Source organism: Leptodactylus fuscus, chromosome 5, assembly GCF_031893055.1.
Source record: "Leptodactylus fuscus isolate aLepFus1 chromosome 5, aLepFus1.hap2, whole genome shotgun sequence".
Classification (NCBI taxonomy): domain Eukaryota; kingdom Metazoa; phylum Chordata; class Amphibia; order Anura; family Leptodactylidae; genus Leptodactylus; species Leptodactylus fuscus.
The window spans coordinates 185,751,311-185,768,519 of record NC_134269.1 but is presented as its reverse complement, the minus strand read 5'-3'; the positions used below and the strand labels follow the sequence as shown (position 1 = coordinate 185,768,519).

Genomic DNA, 17,209 nt, shown 5'->3' with positions numbered 1-17,209 from the left:
AGAGCTCAGCTTCTCTCCTCCATCATATAACCCTATATATCACAGAGCTCAGCTTCTCTCCACTATCATATAAACCTATATATCACAGAGCTCAGCTTCTCTCCTGTATCATATAACCCTATATATCACAGAGATCAGCTTCTCTCCTCTATCGTATAACCCTATATATCACGGAGCTCGGGTTCTCTCCACTATCATATAACCCTATATACCACATACCTCAGTTTCTCTCCCGCTATCATATAATCCTATATATATCACAGAGCTCAGCTTCTCTCCACTATCATATAAACCTATATATTTTGGGTGTTAAGTATATATTTGTGCTGACTTTTTATTGTTCTCGTAGTGGATAACCTGCTGAAATATACTGGCTATGGAAATGCTGCTGGGCTTCTTGCTGCTAGAGGTCTCCTAGCCGGTGGGAGAGGTGATCGCTGGTATTCTGATGATGAGGATACGGATACTGAAGAATACATCAAAGCAAAACCAAAGTAAGTCTATCTATCCAGTTATTTTTGCATCTATCTAGTGTACCGTATAATCCTGTATTTGTTATTTCTGGATATAAAGTGACATTGGGTGTATCATGGTCATAAAGTTTGGAATAATGAATTGCTTGCATTGTACAACAGTTCTTGGTAATCTCCACCCTGCCATAAATTTTACGTAATGCCAAGTTTTAGCTGCCATTTAGATTAAACCCTTTTGTGTAGTCATGTAAACAAGGAAGTGGCCGTACATGTGCCTGCCCTTCAGCACTTGAAGATCATACAGGTTACTCTAGGTCAGTGGTTCTGAAGACACGGGTCCTCGGCATGTCCAGGAGTATGCGCAGCGATGAGAGCCCCCACCAGTGGTATTTTTTGGGGTTCATCACCATGAACTACTATTAGAATTGAATACTTTATTGATCCACAGGGGTAATTCCTTGTCACAGAGGTCATCTGTTACACAAATATACATCCTAGGACCAATACCGGGAGGGTTGGAGGTACTGAAGTGTGAGGGTCATTATACTGAGTATGGGGACATTATATAGAGCGTGTGGGCACTGACAGGCCCATTATACTACATGTGGGGCACTGACTGGGCTATTGCACTACACATGGGGGCACTAACAGGCCCATTATACTACACGTGGGGCACTGACAAGCCCATTATACTACACGTGGGGCACTGACTGGGCTATTGCACTACACATGAGGGCACTGACAGGCCCATTATACTACACGTGGGGCACTGACTGGGCTATTGCACTACACATGGGGGCACTAACAGGCCCATTATACTACACGTGGGGCACTGACAAGCCCATTATACTACACGTGGGGCACTGACTGGGCTATTGCACTACACATGGGGGCACTGACAGGCCCATTATACTACACGTGGGGCACTGACTGGGCTATTGCACTACACATAGGGGCACTGACAGGCCACATTATACTACACGTGGGGCACTGACTGGGCTATTGCACTACACATGGGGGCACTAACAGGCCCATTATACTACACGTGGGGCACTGACAAGCCCATTATACTACACGTGGGGCACTGACTGGGCTATTGCACTACACATGGGGGCACTAACAGGCCCATTATACTACACGTGGGGCACTGACAAGCCCATTATACTACACGTGGGGCACTGACTGGGCTATTGCACTACACATGGGGGCACTGACAGGCCCATTATACTACACGTGGGGCACTGACTGGGCTATTGCACTACACATGGGGGCACTAACAGGCCCATTATACTACAAGTGGGGCACTGACTGGGCTATTGCACTACACATGTGGTCACTGAGGAGACTATTACATAATTGTTAACGTAGGCTCCAAATGAGGCCTCATTTTATTAATAGTTTGTAGAGATGAGCGAGTACTGTTCGGATCAGCCGATCCGAACAGCACGCACGCATTGAAATCAATGCACGCAGCCGGCACGAGGGGGGTTAAGCGGCCAGCCGCCGTCAAACCGGAAGCACCAGGTGCTTCCATTCATTTCAATGCATGCGTGCTGTTTGGATCGCTGATCCGAACAGTACTCGCTCAACTCTAGTTATTAGTGATCACTACTTTGGGGGCACTTGGTTATTATATTTTCGTAGTAAGGGGTACTTCTCTCGTAAAAGTTGAGAAACACTGCTCTGGGTCACTGATGTACAAAACTGCCAAAGCTAAAGAACCCACTAAGGGAATCCTACTGTCTGGGTAGTACTGGGCATAGCCCTCTGGTGAGATGCACCTTACAGAAAGTGCAAAAACACTAGGGGATATTTATTAATGGAATTGGGACAGGTTTCTCCTTTGACAAGAATGGTATTCAGGCTGAATCCTATAGATTTCAAGCTCCCCGCCAGCAAAGAGCTACTGGATTGTGGTATCGGTGAGGGATTTTCTGGAGAGCGGTGAGTAACATCTGCGGCCCAGCTACACAATGCCACTCCTTCTGCTATTTTGCAGTGTACTAATTATAGTAAGATCAGTCATGATGGTTATATATAATGTTAAAGAATAGAGAATAAATATCGGATTGGTACGGATCTGATCCTGAGAACAGGGTCATTGAAGTAAACGAGAGCGCTGTCCACCACCATTCACAACTACATCCAGCTTGGCTGTGGTCAGGCTAAATGAGCAGCGGGGAAAGGACCTCACATTCTCACCACATGGTATAACCCTTTTAATGACTTAACCTATCCTAAGGATATCAGTATGTGATGGGTGGGTGTCGGACCCCCAAGTGTTCACAGATCAACTGTTGGAAGAGGCCACTGCATTCACGAGTCCTGCAGCCTCTTCCTGGTACCAATGACGTCATGTTCATTGGTCATATGGTACAGTAACAACTCAGTTCCATTTGAGTGAATGGGGTTGAGCTGCAGTCGCCGACTATATGTAAAGAGTTGTACATGGTATTTAACCCTCTGCCAGTCCCTCCACTGGCTACCTATAGCCCAGTGAATTGAGTTCAAGCTACTAACGCTAACATACAAAGCCATCCACAACCTGTCCCCTCCATATACAGTATCTCCGAACTAATCTCCCGCTACCGGCCCACACGTAACCTCAGATCCTCCAACGACCTCTTACTCCGCTCTGCTCTCATCCGCTCCTCACACAACCGTCTCCAAAATTTCTCCCGTGCATCCCCTATACTCTGGAACTCCTTACCACGACACATAAGACTGACCCCCACAATCACAGGCTTCAAGAAGGCCCTGAAGACTCACCTATTCAGGAAGGCCTACAACCTCCAATAACACTATCACCGCACCGCCATCTTTACAGTCTCCCCCTCTCCTTCTGTCTCTTCCCCCTTCCCTTATAGACACTAAGCCCTCGCGGGCAGGGCCATCTACCCCACTGTGCCAATCGGTTATTGTTAGTATTATATCTACCTGTAAATTCTGTGTATTGTATGTAACCCCCAAATGTAAAGCACCATGGAATTAATGGTGCTATATAAATAAATAATAAAAAAAATAAATAAATAAAAAAGTACTACCATGATGCCTATCATACATCACTACCATACACATATCATTATGATAGACACCATGTTCGTTGTTGTACCGTGTTAGCCAGTGGGTTGGAAATATTAAAAAAAAAACACGAAAACTTGGTGATCTTCAGTAGTTGATACCTTTTTAATGGCTAACTCATAATGATGACAAATGGCTAACGTTTCGAAGCGCAGAGGCTCCTTTGTCAAAGCAAATTTAAAAACATTTTTGAAGGATGTATATATATATATATATATATACACACAGAGCAGGCACAAAGGGTGTTAGATTTCAGGAGGGGAGGGGGGGTTGTTAGTAGTTGGTGAGACAATGTAAGCAATTGGTGGAGACATTTGCTAGAGACAATGTGGTAATTGGTGGAGACAATGTAAACACTTACAGGTCCTTATCAGTTCACACGTAACTATAAAAAGACATGAACCCCTGTGATGCATTAAGCCCACACTCTAGTGTCTGAAACAGTGACATAAATTTATATTCATGTATGCGCCTTTCTCTCTTAGATCTGAAATTCCCTCTCAAAATCAGAATTTTCATGTCATTGGTGATGTTGTGGTCCCCACTGCAAAAATGTTTTGACACGGGAAGGTCAGTTCTTTGTTCTTTAATAGTATGGCGATGTGAGTTCTGATTTTGAGAGGGAATTTCAGATCTAAGAGAGAAAGGCGCATACATGAATATAAATTTATGTCACTGTTTCAGACACTAGAGTGTGGGCTTAATGCATCACAGGGGTTCATGTCTTTTTATAGTTACGTGTGAACTGATAAGGACCTGTAAGTGTTTACATTGTCTCCACCAATTACCACATTGTCTCTAGCAAATGTCTCCACCAATTGCTTACATTGTCTCACCAACTACTAAAAACCCCCCCTCCCCTCCTGAAATCTAACACCCTTTGTGCCTACTCTGTGTATATATATATATATGCATCCTTCAAAAATGTTTTTAAATTTGCTTTGACAAAGGAGCCTCTGCGCTTCGAAACGTTAGCCATTTGTCATCATTATGAGTTAGCCATTAAAAAGGTATCAACTACTGAAGATCACCAAGTTTTCGTGATAGACACCATGATAATACTTAAGGGTTAAAGAAGAGGTCACAGCTTCTCTTCACCCATGACCACATGTAATGTGAGTCCCTTACCAATCACATATTAATGATCTATCATTAGTATAGGTTATCAATAAGTAATTCTCAGTAAGAAACCTCTTTAATCTATTGAATAGTGAAATATAATCCTAATGACCATTTTTGTCTTCCAGCATTAACCTAATCACGGGTCACGTGGAGGAACCATTGCCAAATCCTATAGATGAAATGACTGAGGAGCAGAAGGAATATGAGGCGATGAAACTTGTAAACATGTTTGACAAACTCTCCAGGTACAGAAATAAAGTTATACAGAAAAATCTACAAAATCTAATGTTAATATAGGGGCATGAACCTAGGATCACTTTATGGATTGGTGGGGGTTTGCCTGACCCCAACTAAACCTGAGAATGAAGAGGCCACAGCATTGGTGTTGCAGTCCCTATCTAAAGTTTTGCATAAAACAGAATGTTCACCACCTTCTCCAATTCAAGTTCTTATCATAAGTTAATTGCTGCTTCTCCACTGATTCTAGCACAGTTGTAATTTTCTCTCTAGCCCCCACCATTCCTGAGCAACCAATGTAGTTACTTTTGGTGTCTGATGTGCTATTTAAGCTCTGTAATGTTAGAAGGGCAGTGTCAGAGAGGGGGGCGTGATTCAGAGCTCCAATCAGAGGCAGCCATTGTCAGAGCTCACTTGTCTGCGTCTGCCTGACACCGCCTTCCTGACAGTACAGAGTCTAACTAGTATTTCAGGCACCAAAACTGACAGCACAGATTCCTCGGGAACGGAGGGGGCTAGAGAAAAAATTCCAACTGCGCTTCAATCAGTGGAGCGGCGCCTATTCAAGTATGCAAAAAGCTGGACTTGTTGGAGGTGGTGAAGAGACCTCCTTCCCCCCCCCCTCCCCAAACTAATGTTGATAAGGCATCCATATGCGATCTGTCAGGTTCCGGAAGCTGCTAGTGGACAGGCAGCAGCACATGCAGCGCCGCTTATATATATATATATATATATATATATATATGAGTAGCACGACAGCTCTGCCCACTGCATATGGGTGGTTCACGGGAATTGTGTTGCTACATGCACTCCCCAACTCCCCATCCACTAGCAGCTTCCTGCACCTGCAGGTTGCTAGGACAGCTGATCTGTGCGAGGTCTAGGTGTTGGAACTTGACAGATCACGTACTGATGACATATCATGTGGAGAGGTAATCGGTTTGGAGCAGAAAACCCCTTTACTAGTGGCACTTCTGGACAGAATACTGCAGCTGTTCTTATTGACTTAAAGGCAACTTCCCCCCCCCCCCCCCCTTTATTCATCAGACTAAATTGTCAATGCAAATAGTGTATTTGAATGGATGGCTTGTAATTCCGTATTTACTGTATGTTTGGGACAGCAACAATAAACCTAACCCCCCCCCCCCATGGCCCTTTAGACACTACCCTGTTTCCATCCAGTTGCCCCCACAGTTTCTTGTCTGCTTCCTGTTGCCCCCTCTTCTTGTCCCCTCAGGGGCTGAAGCAGGGAGCGAATGACTCTCTGCTTCACCATTGTAGTCATCTGCGCCTGATGGATGTGGATGATTTGAAGTCGGAGCAGCCCCAGACAGTACCCTAAATGCATGGATGTCCCTTGGGAGATCCCTCTACCATTGGGCCCAGTTTGCACCTTGTTCTGGAAATAGTGCCACACTTGTCATTGGGCTGTGTCTGGTATTACAATTCAGCCCTATTCACACAAATGCAACATTTTTCCAATCCAGGCAATGCCTTTAAATCTTATACAAAATGTAAGCCTTCCCATTCACTAACATTACATATTATACAGAATGTGCAAACCGGTGTGACCGTCTCTGACCTGACTGCAGAATTCTTTTGATATTTTTCTAAACATTTACTGTCACTTTAAGACATGACTAACATTAGTCGTATACAGCCTATTATATTTCATATTCTCCCTGGTCGTGTTTTCACCCCCCACCCCCTTCCTTGCTTCTCTCCTCCTTTGTCTGTCCACCTATAGCTTTAATAAGCAAGCTGTTGTGAATGCCGCGCTTTCTATATATCACAATGGCTTCTAGTTAAGGTTTCGTGCTGCCAGCCAACCTTTTGTTGGTACTTGGAATCCTACAGTGGAAGAATCGGGTCCAATTATCGCCAAGTTCTGTAATATATTCAGTATAGCGAGCGAGGATATAAGAGAACGGACGGCCTGTGCGGGCCCGCTCATTAAAGAGACATAATTACAGGCTAATTGTTAAGGCAATGCTGTTGTCGCTCTTTGTAGCCGTCGACAAAACAAAATCGCGTCATAGAAAGCGAATAGAAGGTATTGCCGGTATTTAGACTTCAATTAACACCAAATATTAATAGGGCCGGGGGCTCAGTATTGTGGGATAAGAGCACCGGCTGGTGAATGGCGCTTGCTTCACTGCAGACAGTCATTAATTGTGGATGGGAAGAAGCGCGCTTTGGTGTCTTTGTGGCTGTCAGGATGAAAGGTCATAGATGGAGATATAGTGATTTCTCAGGTACGTATCTAATTAAAGCTGTAGGCGAATGGACGTGTCCTCTAAGGAGACCTGGAAGCCGGTGAAGGAATGTGGCTGGATATAGGATGTTGGCAATTACAGTAAAGTTTTGCAAAACGCTTTATACATTGTGTCTACTATCTGTATTCTATAGAGAGTCCATTCCCCGGCTTGTCAGAAAGTGTCTACTGCTGTAATCTATAGGGAATCCTGGCAGCAGTATTCAGTTTCTTTGTAGCACCGCCACAGGGGAAAACGAGTACTACACCTGGTTTATTCAGTGAGTTGTTAATGCAGGATAGACAGATTCTCTCTTCCTGTTGGGCATTACACAAGCAACACCATTGATTTGAATGACTATTATGTATTACCTAAAGGGTTGTCCCATTAAAGACACTTGCACCCTATTCTCAGTGTCACATCGCTGGGGGTCTCTGCTTCCCTCAGAGATGAAGAGAACAGGAGACTGAATGTCCTCCTTATCTCCTCCATGTGAATGATGCACCAGTTCGTTTGCATGACTGGCGCTCCATTGACTTCTTCTACCAAAGATTAGAGTCCAGCGGCCCAATAGCAGTGAATGGAGGGCTGGTCATGCAAATGCAGTGGTGCTTTATTGATAGGGAGAATGCGGGGGGACCCAGTGGTTGAACCCCAAGTATGTGACCCTTATTCCCTAGCCTGTGGATAAGTATCTTTGATAAAACAAATGGGTCTTTAAATGGGTGTCCAGGATTAGAATGTTTGATATCTATCCCTAGTCATCAGTAGAAGATTTGGGGGTTGTCATATTCCTAGGGACCCTGTAAAACAGCTGTTTGAAGCAATGCTACTCAGACTTCACAGGAGGCCATGTGATCTCATGTCCATCAGCCTGCTTGCAGTTCAGTCTCATCCAAGTGATTTGGGTTGAGCTGTAATACTAAGCACAGTCACTATACAATGTACAATGCTGTGCTTAGAACGTAGAAAAGAAGCCACAACGCTTCTTCAAACAAGTGGTCATGGGGTTGTTGGGTGACTGACCCCACCAATCTGATATTGATGACCTAGTCTAAGAATAGGTCATCAATATTTTAGTCCCAGAAAACGCCTTTAATTTCTCCTGCGGTGGTACAATGAAACGGAATACTTACTGCGAGGTTGCTGGGGGTCACAGGCGGGGGCTCCTTCTAATCAATTTATTCTCAGGGAGCCCCTTTGAAAAGCAGAAATTGTCCATAGTGGAGATTCACTTTAAAGTGGTGGTACCACAAATAATAAGAATGGGGTCCTAAGTCTTATGTCTCACCTTTTTAATGGAGCCGTCTTAATGGTGTCATGCTCCACCCCCGGGGACCCTGCACTAAGAAGGATTGCTTTTGCCTAGTGTTAAATTCTGCTATATGGATACCTATTGAGTGGCGGGAGAGGTTTTTAAAGCCTGAAGAATAAAGTTAAAGGGGTTTTGCCATTACAGACCTTTATCCCCTATCCACAGGACAGGAAATAAGTGTCAGATCGCTGGAGATCCGACCACTGGAGAGAATGGAGGTCAGAAAGTCTCCTGGAAGCCTCCCTGTGAATGTATAGCCCCTGCACTTGAGTGGCCATCACTCCATTGTCTTCTATGGGGCTGCTGGAGATTGTAGTCTGTGCAGGACCATAGCAGTGAATAGAGCGCCAATCATGCACCAAGTGTCTGTAATGGCAAAATATGGGCTTGTTAATATAATAGTTCACTCGCCATGTTCTCCTGCTACTCCAATCGCTGTGATGTTTCGGCACAGGGTGCCCATTCATCCAATTGCCAATGACCTGCTTCAGCCAGTGATCGGCCGGATGGCCACCTCATGTGTGTGGGTTTGGAAATATCAGGAAATGGGGTGGAAGAGAGCAGTGGGGAATCATGAAGTAGGCTTTATTACCCTATCCTACACCCTGGTCCTATTGGTGGCCACTGTGCTGCTCCCTAATAAATCTACGTAAGTAGAATTGAGATGGGATGTTCTGATTATGAGAACTTTGTACCCACCTTGTTTGTGGCAGTACCATAGGATCATGTCTTATAGGGTCTAGTACACATCTTGGTACGTCTGCAGTTTTTGGTTTATGGAAATGAATTCCTATATGAGCTGTACCTCTATACTGAGTGATTTGTAAATGCGGCACTGCCGTGCGGGGCAGATATAATTGGATTAATACTGGAGAGCTGTCGGGAACCTTAAAAGGATTAGACTGATTGTCAGCTCCGTAATTAAACCTGCGCAGACAAAAGGTCGGCTAATTCCTAGTGAATCGACTGGGCTTCAAGCACCACTAGAGGATGTGCCTGCAGAACGTTCCTCCACCAACTCCCTCATCCTACAAATAAATAGGAAACGTATCGAGCCACCTATTTAATTGGCGCAGAATTAGTGCGGGATCCGGGACAAGTCATTTTAGTTAGAAAAAAACCCAAACATATACAGCCCCTTGCCTTGCACCTTGTCCGCTACTCATAAAGCATCGCCTTTAATTGGACGGCAGCAACTGCACCCGAGTGGCGCCCATTCTTTCCCCAGTCATTGTGGTTAAACATTGTCTGGCAGGGTTTTTTTTAATGCTGCCCTGGTCTATGGAGGAAGCAGCGTCCATCTTATTATCCGGTACTGAATAGATCTTTTTAACTTTGTCTTTCAGAGAAGATATCATTAAACCGATGGGAGTGAGACCTGACGGGACGATGGCTCCGCTGGAAGAAGCCGTACGCTATACACAGATGGCCGCGCCAGACAGTTCAGATTCAGACTAGATCTTCACCTGCTGTACTTTTTTTTTTTATTATTTTCTTCTCGTTTTTGTTGTTTTTCCTACAGTGAGATTGCTATTTATACTCTTGATATGTCTGAATTAAAAAATAATATATATGAATTTATAAAATTTTGTTACATTTCCAATGTCCCTAGAAGGTCCCCCCACCAAAAAACCCCAAGGACCTAAGAGCTTGTTTGGACATTATCCAAAAGCTATACATCAATATGCAAGTCCTGGAAAGACTTTTTTTTTTTTGGAAAAAGCTGGTTGCCTGCTAGTATGGCCACAACTGAAACTTTCATACCGGTAGTCCTAGTTTGCCCACAAACATGAATAGCCAATATGTCTATTGATCCGTCCCTTGCACTAGACAAAATTGCCATGTAAGAGGAGTTGAAGCTTGGATTATCTGGTTTCTGTTCTTAAATGGCCTATCCTTAAGATAAACCATCAAAATTAGACCTGTGGCGATCCAGCACACAGGACCCCTGCACCAGGACATTACGGTTACCAGTAATGTTTACACTTTGGCTGTTATGCTTCTCACTTTGTTTAGTCAGGCAGTATTACAGTACCAAAACCTGCCACTACAGCAAGGGAGCACCTGGTATGTGATGTGCTGGTATAGCTGATCTGTGGGGGTACTAGTTGTTTCATCTAATATTCATGAACTATCCTATGGCTAGTAGAAAGCAGCGACGCTCACTCCCGCTGTTTCACAGGTCATATGACATCAAATTCATTGGTTACATGGCCTGATTGGGTTGATCTGCAATTCCAAGCACAACCACTGTATAAATAAGTTACTGTACTTTGTTTCCTGTGAAGAGACCACCCAAACACTGATGGGAAGGGGTCACCACGTTGATCTTAAGTTGGTGACCTATCCTTAGGATGGGTGAATTTATAAGTCTGAAAAACTCAAACTATCCACTAAGCTATGGAGGTCCAACTGCTGAGACCCCCAGTCTATGGTCTGACATTGCATGCACAACCCCCACAATGGAAGAGTTTCAATAGTGACAGTCGAGCACTCATGTGGCTGTTCCATTCAGACTTTATGGGAGTGAAACTTATTTGCGCTGTTCTAGTGAATTGGCAATGTGTGCTGAGAGTTGGAGTACCCCTTTTAGAGGGCATTTAAGTATGGTATGGGAAATGCTCTTGCAGATACATAAAACTACAGCAGGACTTAATCTGAGCCAGAAGGAGGATACTACTTGCTTATATTAGACAACTGTATTTTGATGTGATCCATTGTCAGTCAGTATTATATCATATCAGTAATCTCTACCATTATGGATTAGTGTCACTGCTCACACTGGGATGTAAGTACCAGACCACTAAGCCTCACAAGCTCTATCCATATCCTACAGCCTGGGATCTATACATGTACACACTTATGTACTGGTTATAGAGACTGTACTGCTGAAATAAAATGACTTTTCCAGTTTGTGCACGTTATTTGAGGGTTTTTTGGCACACACCCAAGTTTTTATAATACAGATCCTGTATAGAATGAAGTTAAATGTATGGTATGTTCTTGTCTGTAGGGGGCAGTATAATTCAGTTGAGATTTCTATAACATGTTGCTTGATATCATGCAATAAGCTCCCTCTAGTGGTGACTGTAGGACACAGACTTCAAGGTAGGGTTCTGGGGATAATATCACTCAAGTAGAGAGCACCTTTACAGGCATATGGAGACTTCAAGCCATTTTCTCTCCACTGGGGAATTATGGGAAATATGCAAATTTTTACCAGGATGTAAATTGGAAAACAATGCCTCTACTTGCTGCCCTTTTCGGACAGCCCCTTTAAACATCGTGCATGACTTTTTCAACAAGCCTATTGCTATGATGTGAGGTTTAGCCATACCAGTAGATCTATTCCAAAAGGAACAGAATCCCAGTCGTGCTCTCTCCTTAAAGAGTGATTACCCAGAACCTAGATTGAAACAGCGCTGTCCACAGCTGGGATTCTATTCCTCTTGGAATAGATCTACTGGTTTGGCCAGTGGCGCAACTACCGTGGTAGAAGCTGCCACAGGGCCTGGGACACTAGGGGGCCCGGCAACAGCCGCTACCCCTGCGTTTCTTATTTTAATATTCCGTAACGGGCCCTATTTACTTACCGATCCTGGCAGGGTCCGGGACCAGTGAGTGACGGTGCGGGCCCCACAAGCACTATTATACTCAGGGGTCTTTTTGGACGACCCCCCCTAAGTAGAACAATCGGAGGCCCAGGAGAGGTTTAAAAAAAAAAACAAAAAAACCCGTTACTTACCTCTCCAGGCTGGCTTCGGCCTACTTATCATATGAAATCATATGACCTGCGATGCAGGGCTTCGGTCACATGGCATCCCGGAAGATGGCCAACAGCGATGGAGAATGCAGGGGAGTCGGGAGATAGGTAAGATCGGGTCTCCGATTATTATACTCTGAGGTCTTTTCAGACCCCAGAGTATAATAATTGTTCATGTGTGTCCACAATGGAACATAATACTGTGTGCAGGGGTCAATATGGTGTAATATAATGTGCACAGAAAGGCGTTAGGGGTCAGTTGGTTGAGGTATGACAAATGCTATGTTTTTTTTTTTTTGGTTTTTTTTTTGCTGGCAAGAAGGTTCCCAAAGGTGGATGTACAGTTCAATATGACGATGTGTAACGGTGACTTATTTCATTGAAAGTTCTTTCAACAATCTATCATGTCCTCAGTGTCCAAAAGCCAAATGAGCTTCATGAAATAAGAGTCTGTGACGCAATACTGTATAGTACTGACTAGAGATGAGAGTACTGTTCGGATCAGCTGATCCGAACAGCACGCTCCATAGAAATGAATGGATGCACCTGGTACTTCCGTTTTGACGGCGGCCGGCCGCTTAACCCCCTGCGTGCCAGCTATGTCCATTCATTTCTATGCGAGCATGCTGTTCGGATCGGCTGTTCGGATCGGCAGAAACCAATAGTCATAGTAGTCAGTCTGGCTTTTTGGACATCATTGATTAACTTCTGGTAAGTACCGTATTTTCCGGTGTATAAGACGTTTTTAACCCCCAAAACTTTTCTGAAAAGTTGGGGGGTCATCTTATACCCCGGGTATACGGGGGTGGAGGAGTGGGATTGCAACCTTCCTGCCGCCGCTGGCTTCCTGCAGCAGCAGGAGTGGAGCTATACGCGGAGGCCTGATGCTAATGCCTGCAATCAGAATGTACTTTGATTCCGGGCATTAAAACTTAAACCCACTCCCGTCCACAAAGTGGCCCCATACCTTTAAAGTTGCAGGCCGGCTCCTGCGTGGAGAGTTTGCAAGAGCCGACCTGTTCCGGTGACAACTGGGAGCCTTCAGTAGTCATAGTGATATTACTATCGTGGCTAGTCTATGATGCCCCCTAGGTGGGGACTAATAAAAATAGTTAAAAAAAAAAAAGTTCTAAATCACATCCTTTCCCTAGACTACATATAAAAGTAGAAAACTACTGTGATACATACACATATTACCCCTATGTCCGAAAATGCCCAGTCTACTTATAAAATATTTTTCCTGTACAGTGAACATCAAAAGTGCCAAACCTCCATTTTTTTTTTTCCACAGTTTCGCCTCAAAAAAAAAAAAAAAAAAAAAAAAGTTATCCAGGCAGAGAGGCCGCATACGGACACCGGCAGTTTGCTTTACAACCCATTAAAATGAATGGGTTGTAAAGCAGACCGCTGGCAAGCCGCCGCCTGTTCAGTTTCTCCGGGGTTTAGGACGGAACCCCCAGGGCGGACAGCGGCGGTAGTGTGAACCCTCCTTTACAGAAAAGATGGTTCAGGACTGGAAAGCAAATAAATTAAAAAAAAAAAAAAAAAAAGTACTCCACAGAAGAGGTAGTCTTATACGGCAAGTATATCCGAAATTCTATATTTTAACTGGAAAAGTTGGGGATCGTCTTATATGCCGGAAAATACGGTAGTTTTGCTTAAGAAAATACTGTTTTTAGCAGCATTCCCTCAAATTTTGGACAGTTCAAACAGTTTCATGTCCTACAACACTACAGCTTGCTCCTCCCCCGTTTTCATGGACACTCACAAGCAACCAACTAATTCTAAGCCTGAGGTTCAAAGTCTAAGTCCTTTCTCTAAGCCTGAGGCAGCGACCGTCATGTATCTCGCATGGGTGGCAGGTTCAAAGTCATGTGCCTTGCTTGTCTTTTGGAGTATGGGAGGAAATCCATGCAAACACGGGGAGAACATACAAACTCCTTGCAGATGTTGTTCCTGGTAGGATTTGAACCCAGGACTCCAGCACTGGAAGGCTGCAGTGCTAACCACTGAGCCACTGTACTGCCCCTCATTTGGCATTCTATAGAATAGTTTCACACATTGCCAGCTAGTTTTCGGCTTTCTATACAATGCCAGATTTCATACATTGCCAGTAACATAATACACAGACACATGGTAGCTTATTTTAAAGTGTCATCCAAGGTATGCTTTCAAGGGAGCAAGTCAGGTCCAAAGTGCCACCCAAACCAATCAAGCCACATAGGCTTTAATAGAAGCAGAAACCTCTTTAACCACAACTGATGAAACAATGCAGATCAACCCTTCAAGTGCACTGTGGGGTGGAACCAGATTTGGCAGATTTACAAATGCTCCAAACTCTATGGAATCTGTGCCCGGTGTCTTCTTTTCCCATGACATTTTTGCAGCCTCCGTCTCATCTCGGGTGTCTGAAGGCATATATCTGGTAAGTCTGGCCACAAAGTAATCGGTGGGGGCCTTATATCCATAAAAAGATGGATTCTTTCTACATTGCTTCATAGGTCTGTAGTCACAAAGGTATGTGTCTGTTCCCAATAAAGGCCCCTACATGACACATTGGTTAGGGAGGCATTTTGGACCCCCTTCAACTCTGCTTCTAGATTAGCAAAAAGAAACACCACAAGCTCAACTTGGTTTAAGGAGGAATATTCACAGAATTTTGTACCTAAAGATGGATGAATGATCTTTATATCTGACACTACACGGAAATTTCATGAAGAAAATAGTTTTATTGAAAAATTTTACAACATTCTTTGGCTACAAGTTTAAAAAGGTTACAGTCTTGTAAGTAGAAAACAAGATCTATAAATAAGACAAGTAAAAGACTGACATAAATGAACAATCACAAAAACAATGAGTACGTATGACACATGAGGTATAAAGTACAGAGATAAAACCTAAGACCCTTATGCCTCATACAGATGACCTAGTGTGCAGGCCAAGTGGGGGCAGATCAAAAGAACATCGGATCACTGCTTGGGGCCTTACTCTATTAGGCCGGCTGCAGACTGCTGCGCTGCAAGCGGGTGGCAGTGAATTAGAAGCACAGGCGGTGTTTCCGCGGTTCCTTTCATTAAAGGACTAGGAGCCACGGAAGCAAGGGCCGCAAAATAGTACAGGAATAGCACTGGTTCTATAGACCATGAAATTCACAGTGTGTATGGGCCCATAGAAAAGAATGGGTCAAGGGCGTTTTCCAGGACTTATTTGACGACCTATCCTCATGATAGGTCAAGAATTGAAGACTGAGGGTCTGAAACCCATGAACCCCACAGATCAGCTGTTTGAAGCAGCAGTGTTCAGTCACATGACCTGAGATACAAAGTACAACCACTTTATGGCGCGGTCCTTGATCAGTACTGAAAAGGCTGCAGTACCCACTCCGCAAAACAATGGGTCCTTAGCTGATCGGCTAAGGACCCATAAGGAGAGGTCAATTATAAAGCTTGGCAAACCCCTTTAAGGGCTGGTTCACAGGGATTTTTGATGCTGAATTTGTCAAGCAGAAAATTCAATTTTAGGTCAATAGGTAGAACCCATCTGAAGTATGAGCAGAATGTTTTTTTTAAAAAAAAAAAAATAAATAAAGTTACTGCCTTCCATAGAAGTGAATGGAAGGGTAATTTAGGTAGCATTTCAGGTAGATTTGGAGACAGATTCCAACGTTTGAACACCTCCATAAGGCCTTTTTCACATGTCTGCATATCATGTATACGAGTTGGCGGCATTCTCAACAGATGCCATAGACCCATTTTCTTTCAATACATTAACCAAGTTTTTTTTTTTTTCCTTGATTACAAAAAGTCTATGGGTACATAAAAAAAAAAAAAAAAATTATCTGCTTTTCACAGATTGAAAAGCCATGGACAGCACACACCTCACATGTCTGCAGATGCGTGAATGAGGCCCAAGACTAAAATATTTATTTATTTTTAGAGTCTGATTTTCTCCAGAAACTGCACCACTGGTGTCCATATATTTTGTCTGGTATTGCATTTTACTCCCATTAAAGTAGGCTGAATTGCAATATCTGACAGACCTTGTGAACAAGAGACTGTTTCTGAAGAAAAAAAAAAAAACGTTTAGACCCTTTAATTATGGGCAATAACTTTAAATTGCATTTACAAATATTAAGCTTTTAATTTTGTTTTTTAAAAAAATATGTTTAAAATTTAAAAAGAATCTCCACATGTGTCACAGTATATAAAATGATACATTAGCTCTTTAGGGAATAGAGATGAGCGAACACTGTTTGGATCAGCCGATCCGAACAGCACACACCCATAGAAATGAATGGAAGCACCTGTGATGCTGACTTTGCCGGCGGCCGGTATCACAGGTGCTTCCATTCATTTCTATGGGTGTTTCCTGTTCGGATCGGCTGATCCGAACAGTGTTCGCTCATCTCTAATAGGGAACCCATCCCCTGCAGAGCTCTATTACATCTTCCAGGTCTCCATCTTATCTGGTTTAATGGACATCTTGTCTAGCAGTTGGGAGATTGATTGGAGTCTGAAGTTTTGGGAGATTTATTCCACACTGGGGAAATAAAAAAAAAAATTAAAAAAAAACATTCATGTTTTGTTTACAAGGGTTGATCAGGATTACATTAACACAGCTGCTTTGTTCTAGAAAAAATCCCCACCCCTGTTGACAGATTGTGAGAGATATTGCACTGTACCTTATTCAGGTCAGGAAAACCTCAGATTTGGACAATCCCTCTAATGCTGTGTTCACACATCAGTATGCCATCCGTCCGTTTGAATTCAGTTTGACACTTCAAAACGGACTGATACACATACTGATGACGCTAGGTTCACACCTGCATTCTACTCTCCGTTCTGTGCTTTCAGTCTTCTGCATGCCAGAAGACGGAAAGCACAGACCGGGTCCAGCCGTGAGAGTTTTATGCTCTCCGCCGCGAAATAATTTTTTCATCCGGACACAGTACTGCATGTCAGAC

The 17,209-nt window shown here is 43.6% G+C and overlaps 1 protein-coding gene across 1 annotated transcript in view; it reads left to right on the top strand.

The window, feature by feature from the left end:
• RIC8B (RIC8 guanine nucleotide exchange factor B) overlaps positions 1–11,396 on the top strand; it is a 43,105-nt gene extending 31,709 nt beyond the window's left edge. Inside the window, exons 8-10 of the mRNA XM_075274884.1 lie at positions 350–494; positions 4,802–4,921; positions 9,830–11,396. Coding sequence (XP_075130985.1) covers positions 350–494; positions 4,802–4,921; positions 9,830–9,941 — 377 coding nt within the window. The 3' untranslated portion in view covers positions 9,942–11,396. The remainder of the gene's footprint in view (positions 1–349; positions 495–4,801; positions 4,922–9,829) is intronic.
• Positions 11,397–17,209: the final 5,813 nt, after the last annotated feature.